Source organism: Rhamphochromis longiceps, linkage group LG18, assembly GCF_057381845.1.
Source record: "Rhamphochromis longiceps isolate RC_006_pf linkage group LG18, R_longiceps_female_GT1.1, whole genome shotgun sequence".
Taxonomy (NCBI): Eukaryota; Metazoa; Chordata; class Actinopteri; order Cichliformes; family Cichlidae; genus Rhamphochromis; species Rhamphochromis longiceps.
The window spans coordinates 28,581,303-28,601,768 of NC_140574.1; the positions used below are offsets into that span (position 1 = coordinate 28,581,303).

The window sequence follows — 20,466 nt, forward strand, 5'->3', positions numbered from 1 at the left end:
TGTCCTAAATAGTGCAGTGCAGATACTTCTTCTGGTCTCAAGTCAGAAGTGAAAGTCAGAGACCTTTCTACACCCTCTTTAACAGAACATATCAACCAATTCACACTCACAATTAACTGCATTGGACACAGAGTGAAAGTAAAATTTTTGTGGTATTTTTCCAGTTATAAGCAGAGATGGGCAGAGATGTAATCCGATTACTTTTTTCAAGTAACAAGTAAAGTAAGGGATTACTATTGAGAAAATGGTAATTAGATTACCATTACTTTCCCGTAGGAACGCTGCGTTACTGCGTTACTAAAACCATGATTTTTTTTGCGAGAATGTCTCATGACAGGAATGTAAGCAAGTGCGACGTTCATGACAACAGCTGTGTGCAGATCAACAATGGATCACATATCGACTGTGGGAGAGAGTATGAGCGTGCAGCGTTTAAAGCGTGGAAGTACTGACCTTACTTTGAGTTTGATTCCATAAAAAGTGACAAAAACATTCTGTTGTGCGTGGGAAGAAAACTTATTTTTACAGCAAAAAAAACCCCTAAACTTCCAAGCAAGCACCGAGTGCGCTACGACGTAATGGGAAATTCACAGAGAAACTCGCGGATTCTTCAACTGACCACTGCGCCACACCTGCACCAGGGTAAACCCCCGCCTACCCTGCTCCTGCTTTACAGGTGAAAGTAGAGCAACATGACCGCTAGACCAAAGGACTTTATTTATTTTCTGCTGTGTTTTACTTGCATCTATTTGAAAGAGTGAGTGTAAACACAAAAAATATTTTATTTTATGTGCTGGAATGTGCAGAAAATAGGTTTAAATGTTAAACTAATTTATTCAAGTCAGAGAATGTTGCATATAATTAAATTTTTGCTTGATGCATAAAGTTAAAAGATTAAAACTAACAAAACAAGTTTTAAAAAGGGACTTTTCCATTTGATTACATTTTGTATGATGGATTATGCAGAAAAAGTAGAATTGGGCTGAAAGATTTATCGCTTTAAATGGTAAATGGCCTGCATTTGTATAGCGCTTTACTCAGTCCCTAAGGACCCCAAAGCGCTTTACACTACATTCAGTCATTCACCCATTCACACACTGGCAATAGCAAGCTACATTGTAGCCACAGCTGGGGCGCACTGACAGAGGCGAGGCTGCCGGACACTGGCGCCACCGGGCCCTCTGACCACCACCAGTAGGCAAACATGGGGTTAGTATCTTGCCCAAGGATATTTGGCATGCAGCCTGGGATCGAACCACCGACCTTCTGATTAGTGGCTGACCTGCTCTGCCACCTGAGCTACAGCCACCCCAGCTTTATCACCTATTCAAGTTGTAAATCGTGTTTTTAAAAAGTAACTAAGTAACTAAGTAATTAATTACTTTTGAAAATAAGTAATCAGTAAAGTAACGGGATTACTTTTTTGGGGAAGTAATCAGTTACTGATTACTTTTTTCAAGTAACTTGACCAACACTGGTTATAAGGGTTTTTGTATAAAGCCGGATAACCATGTTGATTTCTTGAATTCTTTGCACCATGTGCCTTTCCTCTTCATCTGAGAGCATACAAGAAGATACAGGGTCATGGAGAAGCTTAGGAGATACACAGGGATGCACCTTTGTGATTTTATCCAAGGAAGGCCTGGTATCAGACAGATGTAGCTTTCCCTTTAGAACAGGCTACACACTTTGATTCAAAGCGCTGATGTGCTAGAGTGATGTTTCCAGCTACAGTCTGACTAGTCCTGTGCATTACAAGCACACATTGCATGTGTATTTAGCAGTAAAGAAGCTTTAGTAATTGTATATATTTATTTATTTTGATGTTTTTGGTTCTATTCATAAATAAATATAAGTGTGAAAACAGTAATGTGCTCTGCTTACTTGCTTGCTTTTTCCTCCCAAAATCATTTACAAGAAACGGCAGCATTATTTCTGAATAGCAAGTACTGCTGCACAGATTAGTATAGATTTCTTTTGCCTCCAGCTTCACTTTTTGATTTGTGCACCAAACTCAAATTTATCTGATGTGCAAAGCCAGACCCTGTCCCCCCCTCCCATCCCCATTTACAAGAAACAGCAACACTTTTTAGAAGTACAGGCACTGCAGCACAAAGCAGTTCTTGCAAAACATTAACATTTGAAAAATGTTATCTTATAATCTCAAAATATTTTTAATAAAATTAACATTTTTAATGAACAATATTCAAGAACAAAAAAAAATTCACATACTAGTTAGTCAAAGGAGCTTTCAAAGAAAAGCGTCTGGACTTCTTTAAGCTACTTGAAGACGTTTCACCTCTCATCCGAGAAGCTTCTTCAGTTCTATGGTCAAATGGTGGAGAGTCCCAGATATAAACCTAGTGGGAGTAACCCCCCACAGAGGGACAAAAGGACCCCCTGATGATCCTCTAATCGCCTGAGCCAAGGTGTGTAACTGGGTGTGGGCTCCAATCAGCCAGAGTTTCGGGTGGGTTCATTGTGAAACCTGGCCCCACCTTATCATGCAAATTCCTGAGGCCCAGGATGTGAGTGGGCGTTAAGGCGTCTGGGAAGGGATCTCAAAACTGGATTATAGATGGCAGAGAGTTGGTGTCGTAAACCCCCGCCTCTGTTCAAAGATGGTCGCTCACAGTGGACATAGATGGCTTCTTTCACTCCTCTTTCAAACCATCTGTCCTCTCTGTCCAAAATGTGAACATTGGCATCCTCGAAAGAGTGTCCTTTATCCTTAAGATGCAGATGGACTGCTGAGTCTTGTCCTGTGGAGGTGGCTCTTCTATGTTGTGCCATGCGCTTGTGAAGTGGCTGTTTGGTCTCTCCAATGTAGAGGTCTGGGCATTCCTCGCTGCACTGTACAGCATACACCACATTGTTAAGTCTGTGTTTTGGCGTTTTGTCTTTCGGGTGAACCAGTTTTTGTCTGAGCGTGTTGCTGGGTCTGAAATACACTGGGATGTCATGCTTGGAGAAAACTCTCCTGAGTTTTTCTGATACACCGGCTACATAGGGGATGACAATGTTGTTGCGTCTGTCCTTCTTATCATCCCTCGCTGGTGTCTGGTCTTCTTTTCTATGCATCTTTGCTGACTTCAAGCACGCCCATTTAGGATAGCCGCACGTTTTGAGTGCTTCCTTTACATGTGTGTGTTCCTTCTTTTTTCCTTCAGGCTTAGAGGGAACATGTTCTGCCCGGTGGTGTAGGGTCCTAATTACTCCAAGTTTGTGTTCCAGAGGGTGATGGGAGTCAAAGAGGAGGTACTGGTCCGTGTGTGTGGGCTTCCGGTAAACTTCGATGTTGAGGTTGCCGTTCTCTTCAATGTGCACGGCGCAGTCCAGGAAAGGCAAACAGTTGTCCTTTGTGTCTTCCCTGGTGAACTTGATGTTTTTATCCACAGCGTTAATGTGCGCAGTGAAGGATTCCACTTCTTGTGTCTTGATTTTGACCCAGGTGTCGTCCACATATCTGTACCAGTGGCTGGGTACTCTTCCTTTGAAAGAGCCAAGAGCCTTCCTTTCCACTTCCTCCATGTAAAGGTTGGCTACAATAGGTGACACAGGGGAGCCCATGGCACAGCCATGTTTTGGTCTGTAAAAGCCTTCATTGTATTTGAAATATGTAGTGGTGAGGCAGAGGTCTAACAGTCTCAGCCACACTCTCCAGCTCCTTGGAGGACAGGACCAACTTCACACCCGATCAGATTTGCACCCTGTTAGACCTATAATCATTATGACGCTATAATTTGAGATACAATAAATAAAATATGTTTTTGTATAAAGTATCGGTATCGGATCAGTATCGTCGATACCACCCTGAATATTACTTGGTATCGGATCGGAAAGGAAATCAGTGGTATCGCACATCACTACTGAGAGGTAAGTAGGGGAGACCGGGGATAGTTGTAACGTGGGTCAGTTGTAACACTTCCAATTTCTCCAATCAGGGCTAAGTTTCAAATGATGTGACTCATCCTGTGCATGCCCAACTCAGTTCTGCTATCACATGTGAAAAATCAGCACATTTTGTCAAACACAGACAATTTAACATGAAAAAAAGTAATTTGTATGCCAAAAAGTAAGTTTTTCTACTTTGTTTCAATGTTTAATAGCATTATCTGCTTTGCAGTTAAACTCATCAAACTTAAATTATGTTATTTGTATGTCTATGGGGATATATTCTGTGTAGGTCTTTAGTGCTAATGTTTTAGCCGTTGGCTGTAATGTTAGCTAGTTCATGGCTATAGGAGTCTGGGTTAGTTGTAACAATAATGCAGATGTTACAACTTACCACACTATTACTTTAACTTATATTAAACAAGTTGGGGCAACGACATCAGCAGAGAGAGGTTCACTGGTCGCTTTTGTATATGCGGTTAATGCCATTGGCAACACAATTCCTCCACTGTTTGTGGTCCCACACATACATTATGCAGACCACTGTGTCAGAGATGGACCAGTAGGAAGTACTGGTAGTGGAAATAAATCAGGATGGATGCGAGAAACAGATTTCCTCATCTTTCTGAAGCACTTTGCAAACCACACCAAGGTAAGCCATGATAAAAAGTAATGGAATTGCGATGCTGGTGAACAACTACATTTTTTCAGCTTCATTGTTATGTTCAAAATTGGTGCAAGAGTTGTAGGTTATAATGCCCACTGAGCCAATGAGGCCAAACTCAAGGAAGACCAACCAAAATTAATGAAATATTCAGTTGCAGAAAATTCCATAATTTGTCTTTTTTGGGGGGTTGGAATATGTTCAAAAGCTAGATTTCTGCATTCTGTCACACACACACACACACAGCTACATAAATGGTTCTAAGTGCATTCATGTGTTGAATAAACAAAGATTACATGTTAATATTTTGTCAGTACCCTTATTTCATTGTGTTACATTTCACCCCAGGATATGTTACAACTAACCCAGACTAGGGGGTTAATTGTAACATTTCACTCTTTGTGTTTGAGACCATACCATGCAATGGGTAATTGTGCTGCAGAGAAAATAGCTGCACTATTTAATAGCCGAGACATGTAAATACTTTGGATTACATTTTGAATCCACTAACTTAAAAGAGCTCCAATTTACAGACAGACACTATCCCCGGTCTCCCCTACTTCATTTAACAGTAAAATTTGAATACATTCTGAGTCCATGTCCGGTTTTAGAACAATCAGCTTGTAATGGAAATAACGGGGCTAAACTATAATTTCACTTTCACTCTGTGTTCAGTAGAGTCATTTGTAGGTGTGGTTTGGCTCATGCTGCCTGTTGAAGAAGCTGCAGCACAGTCTTTGCCTTTCACTTCTTACTCCACTTCAGTTGGCTATACAACACTGTTTGGGCTTAACATCGACAGAAGCAATTACAACCCAAGCATGGCTGGCAAGTTCAGTAAGTCATCATGTTAGTCATGTTTTCTAGTGTTACAGCAGTGATCATGGCTTATTTAAAATCATGGTTGGTTGGCAGGTAGGTCGATAGATTATAAAAATAAAAACAAGATCATTGAGGTTAATATTAGACACAGACCTGTGATGGTTTAAATAAATGTTTTAAGTCTGAAAGGGAGTAGGTAGAAGCTTAATGTTTATCAAGACCTACCCCAATATACAAAAATAATAGCAAGCAATAATTATGGGCAATAGGAAAACAAAGACAAAGACTCACTGTTCTCCTTTGGTCATTACTATTGTCCATAGTGCTCCTTTCTAACCATGTCAACCTGCTCCTTATTTAACCAAGTCTCTGAGACAGCAGTTTGTGAATTTTGCTCTGAGATGTGGAAGAGAGGTCATAACTTTTGAATGTCCGTACTTAGGATTCCTGCTATTAAATATGTTATGCACTGTAACATTATAGTTACATGGTATAAGCAGTGATGGGAATAACAGCATTACAAGTAACGGCGTTACTAACGACGTTACTTTTTTCAGTAACGAGTAATCTAACTAATTACTATTCCTATCGTTACAACGCCGTTACAGTTACTAACAAGAAAATCCGGTCCGTTACAATTTTTCAACAAACAGACGGTTGAAGCTGTGTTCGGCTTACCGCATCTTATATCAGTTGCAAGGAAGTAGCTGACTACGTAAGTAATCTGGACGCTACAGCTTTAAGCAGCTGCGCGCGGTCCCGCGGACGGTAATCACGATTACTGTCTAGCACACCTGGAGCTAAGGGGGCAAAACAATCGCATGAATGCTGCTGTTTGAAATAATTTGTGTGGCATCTTATTGAATGCAGAACAGCTGATTGTTCTGTGAATAGTTTGAAATGGTTATTTAAAGAAAGGGTAAAAGGTAAATGGATGCAAATAACTTTGTTGTTTGCAAAACTTGTGCATAGGATTTTAAAACTGACAATTTATATTTGCATTTAAAGTTATGAAATATGATTCATTAAACATGTTTGTGGTTGTCACAGTAAACTTTTTCTACTCTGATTTTATGTTTGTCGTCTGATTTTAGATGAATTATGTTAATACAGTATGTCAAAATGAAAAGATAACTGTAAATTCAGACACGTGAGGTTGTGCTGAAAAGAATGATACCAAACAAGGCAAAGTAAATAGTTTTTAAAGGTAAAATGTGGAGGGAAAATCAAAAGTAGTTAAAAATGGCCAATTATACCCTGGACCCCAGAGGGTTAAACGTTTTTTTTTTTTAAAGTAAGGCAATAGTTACTTTTGAAATAATTAATTTTAGAATATTGTAACTCAGTTACTAACACAGTTACTTTTTTGAAGAAGTAACTAGTAACTATAATCCATTACTTTTTCACAGTAACTTACCCAACCCTGTTCATAAGTGTGATATTTACAAGCTTTTCATGATTATATGTACCAGGAAGAAAGAAAAAGAGGATTAATTGCATTTCCTGATAGCAGAGTGTCAGGGTCATTACTGAGGATGACTATGATTTCACAGGATCAACAGCAGAATAGAGACTTGTGACCCATCTCTGTAGATGTTGAATTAACTTTTGACCATCTACCAGAACATTTGTAACCTAAAATACAAACCTCAAACCCGGTGCATGATCAGGTATATGTATAGTAAGTACAATATATTTCTTGCCATGTATTCTTTCTGATCTTTCTACACAGGTTCTGGCAGGACAAATGATGATGAGATGAGGATTGTGATGGTGGGAAAGACTGGAACTGGAAAGAGTGCTACTGGAAACACCATTCTGGGCCGTGAGTGCTTTGAATCCAAGTTCGGTGCCGAATCTGTGACTGTAGAATCTATCAAAGGAAAAGCTACAGTGGATGGACATCGCGTTGCTGTCATTGACACCCCGGGCCTGTTTGATACCAGGCTTGATGAAGAGGAAACTCAGAAAAATATATGCAAATGCATCTCTTATGCTTCTCCAGGACCCCATATCTTCTTGGTGGTCGTCAGACTGGGCAGATTCACTGAAGAGGAAAAACAGACGGTGCAAAAGATTCAAAAGATCTTTGGCCACGCAGCAGACAAATACAGCATGGTTCTCTTTACCCATGGAGACCAACTTGAAGGCACCACTATTGAAGAGTTCTTAGAAAGAAGCTCAGACCTGCAGGAACTCGTGACCAGATGTAACGGTCAGTACCACGTCTTCAATAATAAATTGAAGGAGCGCTCTCAGGTTACTGAGCTGATCCAGAAGATCAGAGAGATAGTCCAGAAGAACGGAGGAAGCCACTACACCAACGAGATGTTCCAAGAGGCTGAGAGGGCGATTGAAGAGGAGAAACAACGCATCCTGAGAGAGAAAGAAGAAGAAATACGGAAAGAGAAACAGAAAATGGAGAGAGAAATACGGGAAACATATGAGAAAGAGATGCAGAAATACAAAAGCCAACTCCAGGCTGAGAGAGAGAGGGAGAGGAAGGAGAGAGAAGAGGAGAGAAAGAGAGAGATGGAGGAGAGAGAGGCAGAGAGGAAGAGAGAGAGAGAGGAGAGAGAATGGGAGATGAAGAAATTAAAGGAGAAGTGTGAGAGAGAACTGGAGGAAGAAAGGCGCAAGATTCAGTCCAGATATGAAAATGAAGCCAGAGATAAAGCTGAGGAGGTTAATACATTACCTTTGCTGGTTGAAGGAATGAAAACACTTAGGACGGCGTGTCAATGTTTGCTTCTATTAGACTCAAGCGTTGAATGACAGTCAGGATCTTTTCATATAGAAACGCATGACTGCCGCTCTGTATCATTGCACCATTGTTTTAAACTTTTTCTTAGAGTTTCCCTGCATATCAAGACTTCCTAGCATGATATCACAGATAGCAACAAGTTCAAAAGTCGTAATATTTTGGGAAGTATATGTGAGGTTCCTGTAAAATTTGTCAATTTTCTTTCTGAAGTTTTGTGTGTTTCTCTTATTTTTCATTGACAGCTCGCTGTTTTCACACAGCGGATCCTGTGGACATATTGAATTTCCTTCTTATGTTATCTTAGTGATTTATTAGTTGAAGTAGAGTCTTACTGTGGGCTTTTGGGACATTAATAGTATTCAGTCATGGCAATATTATAGTTAGAGATATCTGTATATGTTTAACATTTTGACAAACACATTTATGTTTTATGTGAAATGATTGGTGTATGTGTGGATGTGAGAGCATATTATTATTTTTGGTGACGGACTTTCAGCATGAGCAGGATGTACCCTCTCACTCTGTAACAGTGGTTAAACACATAGGCTCCAATAGATAGGCAGTTAAGAAACTGATCGTGGGAGCTCTTTGTAACTTCTCTTGTTGACAGTGATGTTTTTTTGTTTGTGAGATTTACTTTTTTTCACTTTCTTGATGAACGAATCCATCTTTGCTCCAACTTTTACCTTCCCCTTTACTCAGTTGTTTGCGTTGCCTTTTTCCTTCACATGTGTGACTCGCAGCCTGACAATAAACTTAGATTTGTGGACTTTGTGCCATGACCTCTAGAACTGTAAGCATTGGTCCTTCTTTTTGAACCTAGTTGTCGCCTTTAAAATAAATTTGTGAGTCACTGTCATAATTCAACTGAGTGTTGTTCTTGCTTTCTCAGTGTTGCTGGTTAACCCTTGTGTGGTGTTCGTATTTTTGTTACTCAGCCAGTGTTCATGGGTCTGGTGGACCCGCTAGAGTTTTGGCTTTCCAAATTAACACTATCAAACAATTTTATGTTAAATTACTCAACAGATGTTTACTTCATCCCAATTACAAGACATATGAACAGCAAACATGGTTAATTTTTTCCCTTTACCTTTGTTAGATCACATTTATGAATTAATGTGCTTCTCGTTTTTCTTTTATATAAAATGTTATAAATAAATCAGTTATAATCAAGTGGAGTGAGTGGAAAGACACAACACATTTACACGTGAAAAAATAATTAATTGTTTAATTTTTCTTTTGAAAAAAACTGAACACGGGTCTCACAGACCCGAACACCATACAAGGGTTAACCTTATAATTTTTTTAAAAATATAATTCTGGAAAATACAAAATATTAACTTACAGGTTGAATAGTAGCATCTTAGCTTCTCATGGTTATTTATCTAGTACTGCATCACATTCTGATCAAACTACTGCCACAAGCTAAATGTCCACATTCTCACCTGTAGATTTTAAAGATCTGGAAGAAATTAAGCATCAGTTAGAGTCTTGCACCTCTCTACTTCCCCCCCATCCTAACAAAACTATTTAAACCTGTATCTCATTGTTTTACAAATCATTAAATAAATATTATCAACAGATCTCTAGTGTCTGGCATTTTCCCTGTTTCTCTGCAGAGAAAACCCCTGTTTTCTGTGCAATAATCACACTACTACTTAATAAAACGGAATTAGCACCAAAGAAAGGCGATGCAGAGAGTGGAAAAAAACTTAACTCAAGGGACACGAGACCTTTGGAGTACGTTGTTGTAACCAGGATGTGTGACCTCAGATCTTCAGTACTCTTGGACAGCTGGTCAACATTCGGGGAAGACAAGAAGTAGAAGTACTTTTAAGATGCAGCTCCACTGAGGGCACAGACAGCTAACACTGAGATCAGAGAGCTCAGAATTTCAAAAAGCATCTGAAACAGCTCAGGTTTGGAAAGAAAGCTTTTAGATGTTTTAAAAAAAAAAGATTATTTAAGCATTGTAGTGGGTTTTACGTGACATATATATATTGCTAGCCCTGTGATAAATTGGCTGCCTGCTGAGGGTGTACCCTGCCTTTGTCTCCTTGTGGTAGCTGGGATGGACTAACACCCTTTGCTGCCATCAATTGGATACAATGTATTCCAATGATTCAATCTGAATGTTTACAAACTCAAAGTATGTAATGAAATTTGGCCCGCAGCCTACTTACATTTGGCCCGCGAAGCCACACCAAATTACTATCAGATATTGTTTAGTATTAAGCTTTGCTTGTTCCATATTCAGTTTTTCAGCAAAACGTGTTTGAGTCCATAAGAAAAGATTCATTCTTATATCTGGAGGAATAAATATATTTCAATAAATATTAACGTTAGCCCGCGACTTTGTTCCAGTTTTGAATCTTGGCCCACTGTGTATTTGAGTTTGATACCCCTAGTGTAAGTGATGACCAGTTCACAAATTTAGAAAGCAGATATAAAAAGTAATTGTACAACTTAAACCTGACACATGAGTACAACTTTATGTGATCTGAAAAACAGCAGGTTTGTCACATTTTCATATCTAATTCGGGCATTTTAAGGGAGGCTGGAGACACTGAAAGGCTCCCCTACCTGTCCCTGCTGAATCAAAGCAGAAGCAGAAAGGTTTCTGGGTTGCAGGATCAATTTAACCAGCTAGCCATCCTGTTATGGGAGGAACCAGTTAGAAGCTTTTTTCAAAGCAGCTGAGTAGATTTTATCTCAAGTCAGTGAGTAACAGTAGAGTTTTGCAGAACACTAAGAAAGATTTATTTGATTGTTGATGGTCTCATTGGTCATCATATCCACTGTCCAGAGTCTTAAAACTACAAGAATGAACAAAAACAACAACCCCAAAACCCCTGTTGTTTTATACATTTAAAACTCAAATTCGAATTATAGATTCGACTAGCAGATGAAGACAACAAAAGAAGAAAGGGGCCCTGAAAGACACCAGTGCTGGTGCATGAAGACCGAGAGCCATGGATCATACTCCTCATACTTCATAGAAAGAAGGACAACGACCCTAAACATCAATCATAAATTCAACAGCTACTGAAAGTTAGGGGACCTAGCTGCTATCGGATATTTATATAGAGATCCTCCAGCTTCAAACTGTATTACCCTTCAAGGACCTGCAGTTCAAAAAAGCACCCCTCCGACAGCCAAACCCATCTGTTCTCTGATTGGATTGCTACATTTGTGATTGAAATGACATTGACCAATCAGATAAAAGGAAGAAAAATAAGGTCAAAATTTGTATGTGTAACTTGCAGGAGGTTTTTTTTTTGGCTAAGTCCACACGCAAATCTTTTTTACACATACAAATCTTTTTTACGCACACACAAATTTTTACACATACGAAACTGATTTACAAGTACAAAATATTTATGACCACATTTTGAGCCCATAGTCCTGGTTATTTACTACAGTATGGTACTGAGGACCACACACCTCCAGCAGGTACAGCAAGTCACTGAATTCACTCTATAGACTTTGCTTTCTTCTCCCAAAATCATTTACAAGAAACAGCACATTTTGTCTTATTAGCAAGCACTGATGCACCGATTAGTATAAATTTCTTTGCGTCCAGTTTCACTTTTTGACTTGTGCACCAGACTCAAATTTATCCGATGTGCAAAGACAGACCCCCCCCCTCGCCCATCCCCATTTACAAGAAACAGCAACACTTTTTTAGAAGTACAGACACTGCACCACAAAGCAGTTCTTACGTGATGCTTTCGCTGTTTCACATCTGCTGCTTCTTATAGAAAATGTCAGTGCAACAGGATGTAATAAAATGTGTTCACATTTGCATGTCCTCAAGCTGCAACTCTTTGATTATGTTTGATTAATAAACTGAATATTTTCAGTTCTATTTATAATGTGTGAGATCCTGCATCATTAATTTACATCAGTTCTTGCAAAATGTTATCTTATAATCTCAAAACATTTGTAATAAAACATTAAAATTACTTTTATTGAACAATATTCAGGAAAAAAAGGATTTACTCAAATAGTAGTTAATGCAGAAAGATTCTGATTTCTTTTTTTTCTTTTTTTTCTTTTTTTAAGTGACATCAGAAACAGCAGCATGTGACATCACGTGATGGCGGAGCTTCAGTTCATCCTTTGTCATCTTTTTTTTTTTTTTTTAATAGGACAGTGAGAAAGAATGAAAGAAAGAGGGGGAGAGAAAGAAAGAAAACCAAAGGGGAGAAGAGACGGTGAGAAGGGGGGGAAGAGAGAGAAAAAAAAAAAACAACTCCTGGGTCACCTGTATGGAGAAAAAAAAAAAACAAACAGAGGAGACAGCAAACAACAAAGAGCAACATAATAATAGAAAAAAAAAAAAGCACCATCACAATAAACTAGCTAGTCATAGATATCAATAGTTACTAAATAATAGACGATATTGTTCAGCACGCAAGATAGACAGCGCACAGTGTGCTTTGAGGCAGCAGCCAAGAAAGCTTTAGTCCGCGTCTGTGAATACCCATGTGCACACCTGTGTGGATCAGCATGCTTGCATTCCAAAGGTTTCTCCATGTAATGATCTGTTAGGGAGTGTGGGGAGCCACAGCCCTGTCCTTTATGGTATCAAGCGGGTATGGAGGAGATCAAAACTCCAGACATCCAGAGGCCCCCAGAACACAAGAGACCAAGGAAGACCCACAGAGGGGCAGCTGCGCCACTGTCCCAGTAAGAGCTAAGGAGAGTCCCAGATGAGGGCTCATTCAGCAGCCGCGGAGCAGAAGCCAGGGGGAGTTGCAGCGATGCGCCCGTGGGCTCCGCCGGCAGCCAGCTGTGCCTGAGTGACCGAGCCCCAGGCCGAGAGGCAGGGGGCACCACACCTCCAAAATGGACCGAGCGAGCCCCAATAAGCGGCCGCCAAGGAGTGAGCCGGTGTGTACCCGGACGCCCACCCCCAGATACAAAGAACCACCAACGCACCGACACCTGAGGGAGTCCGCCACCGGCAGGGGAAGTGGTGGTGGGTGGAGATAGGCCTTCAAACCTTGGAAGGCCCGAGATGTCCCCAGAGAGGTGGCATCTGATACCCAACCTGACATATAGATACAAACATACAGGCACACACAGACACAAACATCCATTCCCACCCTCATGCTCTCATGTGCACTTCACACTCAACCGACGTGGAGACAAATATAAAGAGACGCTGTATACGCGATCACACTCCCCAAGCGTACTCTACAAACCGGGTCTAGGTACCCCTGCCCCTGGAGGGGGGAACTGCACCCAGACCTAGGTGGTGTTACCCTTTTCCCTGCGGTGGGGAGAGGCAGACCGCCCCGACTCCGCCGCAGCAGGGAGGCCCCAGACCGCAGCCGGACGGCCAACTCCTCCTAGCCCCCCCGCTCCAGCAGGCCGCAGAGAACGGGGGTGAGAGAAGACTCCAAACCTCCCTCCACCCGCTCATAGTGGTGTTGACGCATGTGTGTTCTAAGGTGCAATTAAAACCCAGAAGGGCATGGAGCTACCTGCCAGAGAGCAGCAGGTAAGCGCATAGTCCCTCCTGTTAGCCCTCAATGTCTACATGTATTTAAAATTGAGAGGTGGGCAACGGTGCCAGGGGATTTACTCAAGTAGTTAGTAGTAGTTAATGCAGAAAGATTCTGATTTCTGAGTAACAACTAGCAGGTGAAGACAACAAAAGCAGAAAGGGGCCATGAAAGACACCAATGCTGGTGCAGGAAGGCCAAAGGCCAGAACAAATATGGACCATTGAAATATTCTCCTCGTAGAAAGAAGTATGAGGAGTACAAGTAGGATGGTGTCGATAAAATACAATTACGTAGTGGACAAGCATGGTGCGGACACAGGGAAGAAAACAACCCAATTCTCACAGGTGGGTAAACAGAACACTCAAGAGATCCATTCAAAACAGAATGAAAGAAATGGAAGAAACACCTAAAATAATACATAAAAGGCCATGAAAGGAGGAAGTTCAGGAGGAACAGGGTCAGGTCTGGGGCAAAATGTCGCAACAGAGTAATTGTTGGAGTGAGTTTGATAAAAGTTGTCATTGTTGTGCTTAAAACTGTAAACCTTGTCCTGAACTGCATGTTCAGATATTTTTCTGTTCCTCCCCTACATCTAGGATGGTGGGGGATGCTATTAACTATAGTGTTTAACTGCAGGCACATTGCATGTAAGAGTCTGGTTTCCTTATTTGGTAAGGAATGTTTACTTCCTGCCATTTGTGGGCTCACCTATGCTTGTATATGGTGAACCATTTAGAGGAGTTAAGCATATACGGGTGGGGGGAGATGACCTTTTGATAACTAGGGATGTGGTTAAACGACCAGGAAACAGGAAGTCACGTATACAGATACACACACACACACACACACACACACACACACACACACACACACACACACACACACACATAAACAATCACTCACATGCTCGCACGTGCATATACACACAAACACACAGTGCCTTAGCTTTTACAACGGGGGACTGTGTAATTGTGTTCACTGAACAAAAAGGCTGCAAGGGGAGGCTGGAATTTGGAGTTGTCTGGGATCAAGTGAGGAGCTGGCAGCTCTGAATCCTGACCGGACCGACTTCCCTTGCACAAGTAAAAACCGATTGAGCTCTGATTGTCTTGCTTTGTTCATGGGGATGAGTCTCTGAGCCAGCGAGGCCTGCGAGTGCAGACCTAAAGTAATATTCTGCTTTTCACTTAGAACAACAAAATGCTTTTCAGCTATTACAAAAATTTCACTCTCAAATTCACAATGTTTTGTTTCATAGATATTATATGCCTAAATCATATAATACAGATTCTCACTTTTTCTTGAGCCACAAAAAAGGCCATCTTCTTCTCTCCCTTTGTCATATTCCATCTTCAACAGTAGATGTAGGGTGGACAAAGGCACTTCCATGCTCACAAACCATTTTATTTTTGACAGTGTATTTGTTAGTGTATATGTGTGTGAGGGAGAGCTATAGAGCGGCAATCAGTCCAGGATGTATCCTGCTATTCGCTCTATGACAGCTGAGATAGACGTTCTAATTGGTAGTACTTTCACATATTGTCATAACACTTATTTATTACAACTGGCCAAAAATACTAACGACTGATATTTTTTCTATAATAAATGAATTAAATTATTTCTTTAAACAGTACTTAACTGGTGGCAGTACAGCCATTATGGAGTGATACAGAGGAATGCCCATAGGTTAATGGCAGATTTTGTGGGTAAAAAACAGTCAGCCGATATCTCTCTATATATTCATAAATTAATTCATTTTAAATTACTCATTGTTTTATGTCAACAAGGTGAGCAGGTCTTTGGCTACATACATAAAACACTTGTAGTTGGAACACTGGTGTCCACTGTATTCAACAATGCAGGCTGACATGGTGGTTTCCTGCTCCTATGTATTTTTAAAGGATTTATTCTAATTCGTAATTACACACTAATCTATGACAGACTGCACCTTTAAAATAAAAATGTGTATAACAACACTAATGACAACAAACCCATAAAAATGATGGTTGTGCAAGTGATATGACACTGCAGCAATTTTAGAAACGATTACAAAATTAATGTAAAGGACCAGACCTGAATATAACAACCACAAACTGAAAACGCTGGCAGCAGCCAGTGCTACCTCTCAGCCTCTTAGAATGGCCAAAATGGCCTTAAATAACTAGAAAAATGCCACAATCGCTTCCAGTACGTATACTTCGTTACAGGTGGGGATACTTTCAATGCAACTCCTTTTCACTCAATGTCATTGGATCTAAAAATTGATGACAATAAACAATTTCCATTTCCATTTCTTTTTCTATTTCTATTTGTATATGTAAACTTAAAGTTACATACAAACGAACTGTATTTATATAGTTTGAAGCTCGAAATGCAGTGAAAATTTGGCATGTGAACAGTTGAAGTGAAACACAGAGCAGAGCGCCATCAGTTGGAAACAACAAAAATGAGTAAAGTGTCATAAAGTACAGTAGTAAAACACCACTTCTTCACCTTTGTCCCTCTAAAACAAAAAGACAAATTTCTTCATAGTCAGTCCAAGATTATTTATTAAATTATTACTGATCATTTTGTCCTCAAGTTTGGTTGGTTTCAACAGATCAATAAAATTGGAAACATAATAATAAAAATCCTCTATCAATTATATCTTTACTTCAAGTTCAGCTCAGCATGTAAACATAACTCAGCAACAAAATCCATGTAAGGAATACCTTATTGACAAAGTGAAAACTAAATCAATGATAGAAGGATTACAATAAAATCTGTCAAATGTGTTGTAATTAATATTAATATGCAGAAAACAAATAAACAAGAGCGTTAGTTCAATGGGGAAAACAGAAGTCACTGATAATCAAACATAAGTGTCTGTTTCTTTATTTAATGTTACTAATACACATTTTTAACCTGTGTGGAACACAATAAGACCTTGCAGTAAAAAATATAAAAGAACAGTAGCTGGCAGTGTGAGACTATACCAGGGGTTGGCAACCCGTGGCTCCGGAGTCGCATGCGGCTCTTTAGTCTTTATTTTGCGGCTCCGAGTGGTTTGGGAAAATAAATTAGAAGTATTTAGCTGAAGTGTATTTTATTTGTGTTTACTTCTTTTTTCAACTTGTAGTTCTAAATTGGAAGATTATTGTGATTTTGAAATATAAAATTATATCTTATTATTTTTTCATCCCTCAAAACTCGCAGTATATCCACCAAACGCCGTGCATTTATCGAGACTTTCAACCACAGATAGGCCAATTAGGGATCTTTGGATCCACATTATGTCAGCAGCCATTCTCCACTGTGAACTATGTTAAAAACAAACACCGCTCACGCTTCACAGATGACAGCTTACAGTCCTGCGTAAAGATGAAAGTGACTTCGTACAGCCCCGATTTGCAGACGCTGTGCGCAGAGATTCGGGACCAGAAGTCCCCTTGTAAATATATCACGGCAGACCCGACGATGTTTGCATGAACATGCTTTTCAGCATCTCTTTATTGACCGCTTTTCACACACGGTTGCTGTACGCATACAGCCGGCTTACAGCCCGACAACACAACAGCAGAGAGAGCACAGACATTAAGGCAGCGAGGCATAATTGCGGGTCCCGCTCAGGTGCGTCTGCCTCCCCTGCAGCGGCGCTGCAGACGACGCCCCGCCACACACATTAACCTGCTAAAATACATATTTAGGCAGAATTTTGCAAATATCTACTTTTTTTTAGCAGCATAGTGCTTTTTTTTCCAATTATTTTTTAAAAGTCAGGTCAAGGCTCCAAAAGCCCAAAGGTGATATAACAGTTTTTGTTTGCTACATGGATCATTTTAGTTAAAATGTTGGTGACACAATAATTTCATCCTAGTGGCACTGACATATTCATAGGGTTAATTTTTGAGACAAAATATCATGAGGTTGTCATGATTTTGCAAATGTTCCACCTTGTAGTGCAGTTTGCACAATTTTTATTTAAAAATGCACTCACCCTACAAACATTACTGATGAGTCAAGATCTGCACAAATTGACAGAAACGCTGAAGCAGCTCCCCATTTTATTCTTATTGTCATGTATGTCCTATTTGTCAGGTGACAGAAGAACCAACACAGAGCTCAGAGAGCAATGGTGATGCAAGATCACAGGTGAAATTGGATGATGACTTGTTAGTTCGTGACTGTATTTGAAGCACATGTGTGACTGCATGTATTTGGAATGTCTCACTGTTATTTATCAGGTGACAGAGGCAGCACTGCCATGTTGTAGCTCAGACAGAAGTGAAGAGGCGAGGTCACAGGTGACTGACTGATGATTTGCTATAGATTAATTAGTATTGTCATGAAAGTTGTTAGGCTGCTGATGTAAATTGATTCATTAGTGTATATTTGACAAAGAATCTGAATTGACAAGTCTCACTTTTTATATGGCACGAATCCATGTGTTATTTTATCAGGTGGCAATATGTCCTAGTACAGTCAGAGGGGAAGACCCAGGGCCAAAGGGAAGGCACATCAAGCACATAATAATAATTTTAATAGGAGGATAAAACACATGTACAGTGGCTATAAAAAAAAAAATCTACACACCCATATTCAAATGCCAGGTTTTTGTCATGTAAAAAATGACAGCAAGTCAAATAGTTCCAAAACTTCTTCCACCTTTATGTGACAATGCACCTGAAAAACAAACAGAAACCTTTAAAGGGGGGAAAAATAAAATAAAAAAGTTTAAATAACCTGGTTGCACAAATATGCACACCCTTAAACTAATACTTTTTTGCGGCACTTTTGCCTTTTATCACACTATCAAATCAAATCAAATCAAATCACTTTTTATTGTCACATCACATGTGCAGGCACACTGGCACAGCACATGTGAGTGAAATTCTTGTGTGCGAGCCCCACAAGCAACAGAGATGTGCAAACACAACAACACAAACGAGCAAAATACAAGAATGGCCAACCTGAAACTAATAAATATATGTACAATATATAATAGTGTATGCATTTCTGGATGCATATACTATTATGCATGCACTAATCAGTCTTTTTGGGTAGCAACCTATCAGCGTGGCACATCTTGATGTCGCAATATTTGCTCACTCTTCTTTGCAAAAAAACCTCCAAATCAGACAGATTGCGAGGACATCTCCTGTGCACAGCCCTCTTCAGATCACCCGACAGATGTCGGATGGGATTCAGGTCTGGACTCAGTCTGGTCTCTTCCAAAACGTCAGTTTTATTCTGGTGAAGCCATTCTGTTGTTGTTCTGGATGTGTGCTTTGGGTCATTGCTGTGCTGAAAGATCAAGTTCCTCCTTATAGACCACATTAGGGTTGGCGAAAGTTGTGAAATTATTTGACTTGCTGTCCTTTTTTTAAATGACAAAAAACTGGCATTTGAACATGTGTGTGTCGACTTTTTATACCAGAATGGGGTGAGAGGCAGAGAGACACAGACGAGGGACAGGACACCGTGGACCACAGACTGACACGAAGTAACACAGACGAACCGGCAACAGGCAGGAGAACACACAGGGCTTAAATACACACACCAGTAATCAGGGGATGAGGGACAGGAGGGCAACACAGCTGGGAGAAATCAGAGCTGACGGGACAGGGGAAATGTAAACTGAACACACTCACATCAGACAGAGACCTTCACAATAAAACAGGAAACTCAGACATGGGGAACCAAACAAGACACAGATCTAAACAGACAGCTTCACAAACAGATGGGGTGACACCATAGACAGACAGAGACACAGACTCAAAGGCAGACCGAATATAACACATAGAACTCAAACAATAATAATAATCATTATCATAATAACCTAGAAAATGATAACTAAAAGCGCTGGGTCACTGACCCAGGACCATGACATAGACCTCACAACAGCAGACACTTGCTTGTCAAATTTAAACGAGCTATCCAGTAATATGCCCAAACTACTGGCATAATCAGAAGGGGAGCTAGCAAAAAGGCATCAGAGCAGCACACAATTGGTCGCGGGGGATGTTACTATCGAACACCACGATCTCTGTTTTCTTTTCGTTCAGGACAAGAGAATTACTCTTGAACCAATCTTTAACCTCACGCATGCATTCACGAAAATAGTGAAAAGACATAGCAAGATCATCAGTAATCTCAAAATAAATCTGTATATCATCAGCATAGCAATGAAAGGCAATTTTATACTTCTCAAAAATTGCTCCAAGAGGGAGCAGATATAGTGAGAAGAGAATAGGTCCTAATACAGATCCTTGAGGCATACCACAGCGTACAGGTACCGAGGAAGATGAGAAGTTGCCCAAATTAACCAAGAAAGACCTGTCAGCAAGATAAGATTTAAACCAGTTGAGGGCAGTGCCTCTTATACCCACAGTATGCTCAAGTCTTAGTAGAAGAATGTTATGATCGACCATATCAAAAGCAGAGGAAAGGTCCAATAAAACCAGGACCACAGAGCGTCCAGAGTCAGTGCTTACAAGAAGGTCATTAAGAACTCTAAGCAAAGCCATTTCAGTGCTGTGCCGTGGCTTAAAGGCAGACTGAAATTTCTCTGCAATGTTGTTCGCGTCTAAATACACCTGAAGCTGCGAAAGAACTAGTCGCTCCAGGCAGAAACGGAAACTTAGAGAATGGTCTATAGTTCAAAAGATCATAACAATCAAGATTCTTTTTTTTAGAATAGGCTGGATTACAGCATGCTTAAAGGCCAGTGGGACAGATCTAGGGGTGGGTTTTTATAATCGATCCATCGATTAAAATCGATTCTGGCTTGGATAACGTAAAATCGATTCATTAAAATCCTGAATCGA

General features: G+C 40.2%; 2 protein-coding genes across 2 annotated transcripts in view; both read left to right on the forward strand.

The window, feature by feature from the left end:
* Window positions 1-20,466, forward strand: part of LOC146648583 (caspase-8-like) — a 114,998-nt gene that overhangs the window by 18,363 nt on the left and 76,169 nt on the right. The window lies entirely within an intron of this gene.
* On the forward strand, window positions 5,380-8,155 carry LOC146648585 (GTPase IMAP family member 9-like). Its single transcript, XM_085390469.1, has 2 exons — window positions 5,380-5,395; window positions 7,113-8,155. Exons 1-2 carry the CDS (start codon window positions 5,380-5,382, stop codon window positions 8,153-8,155), a joined length of 1,059 nt encoding a protein of 352 aa, XP_085246595.1.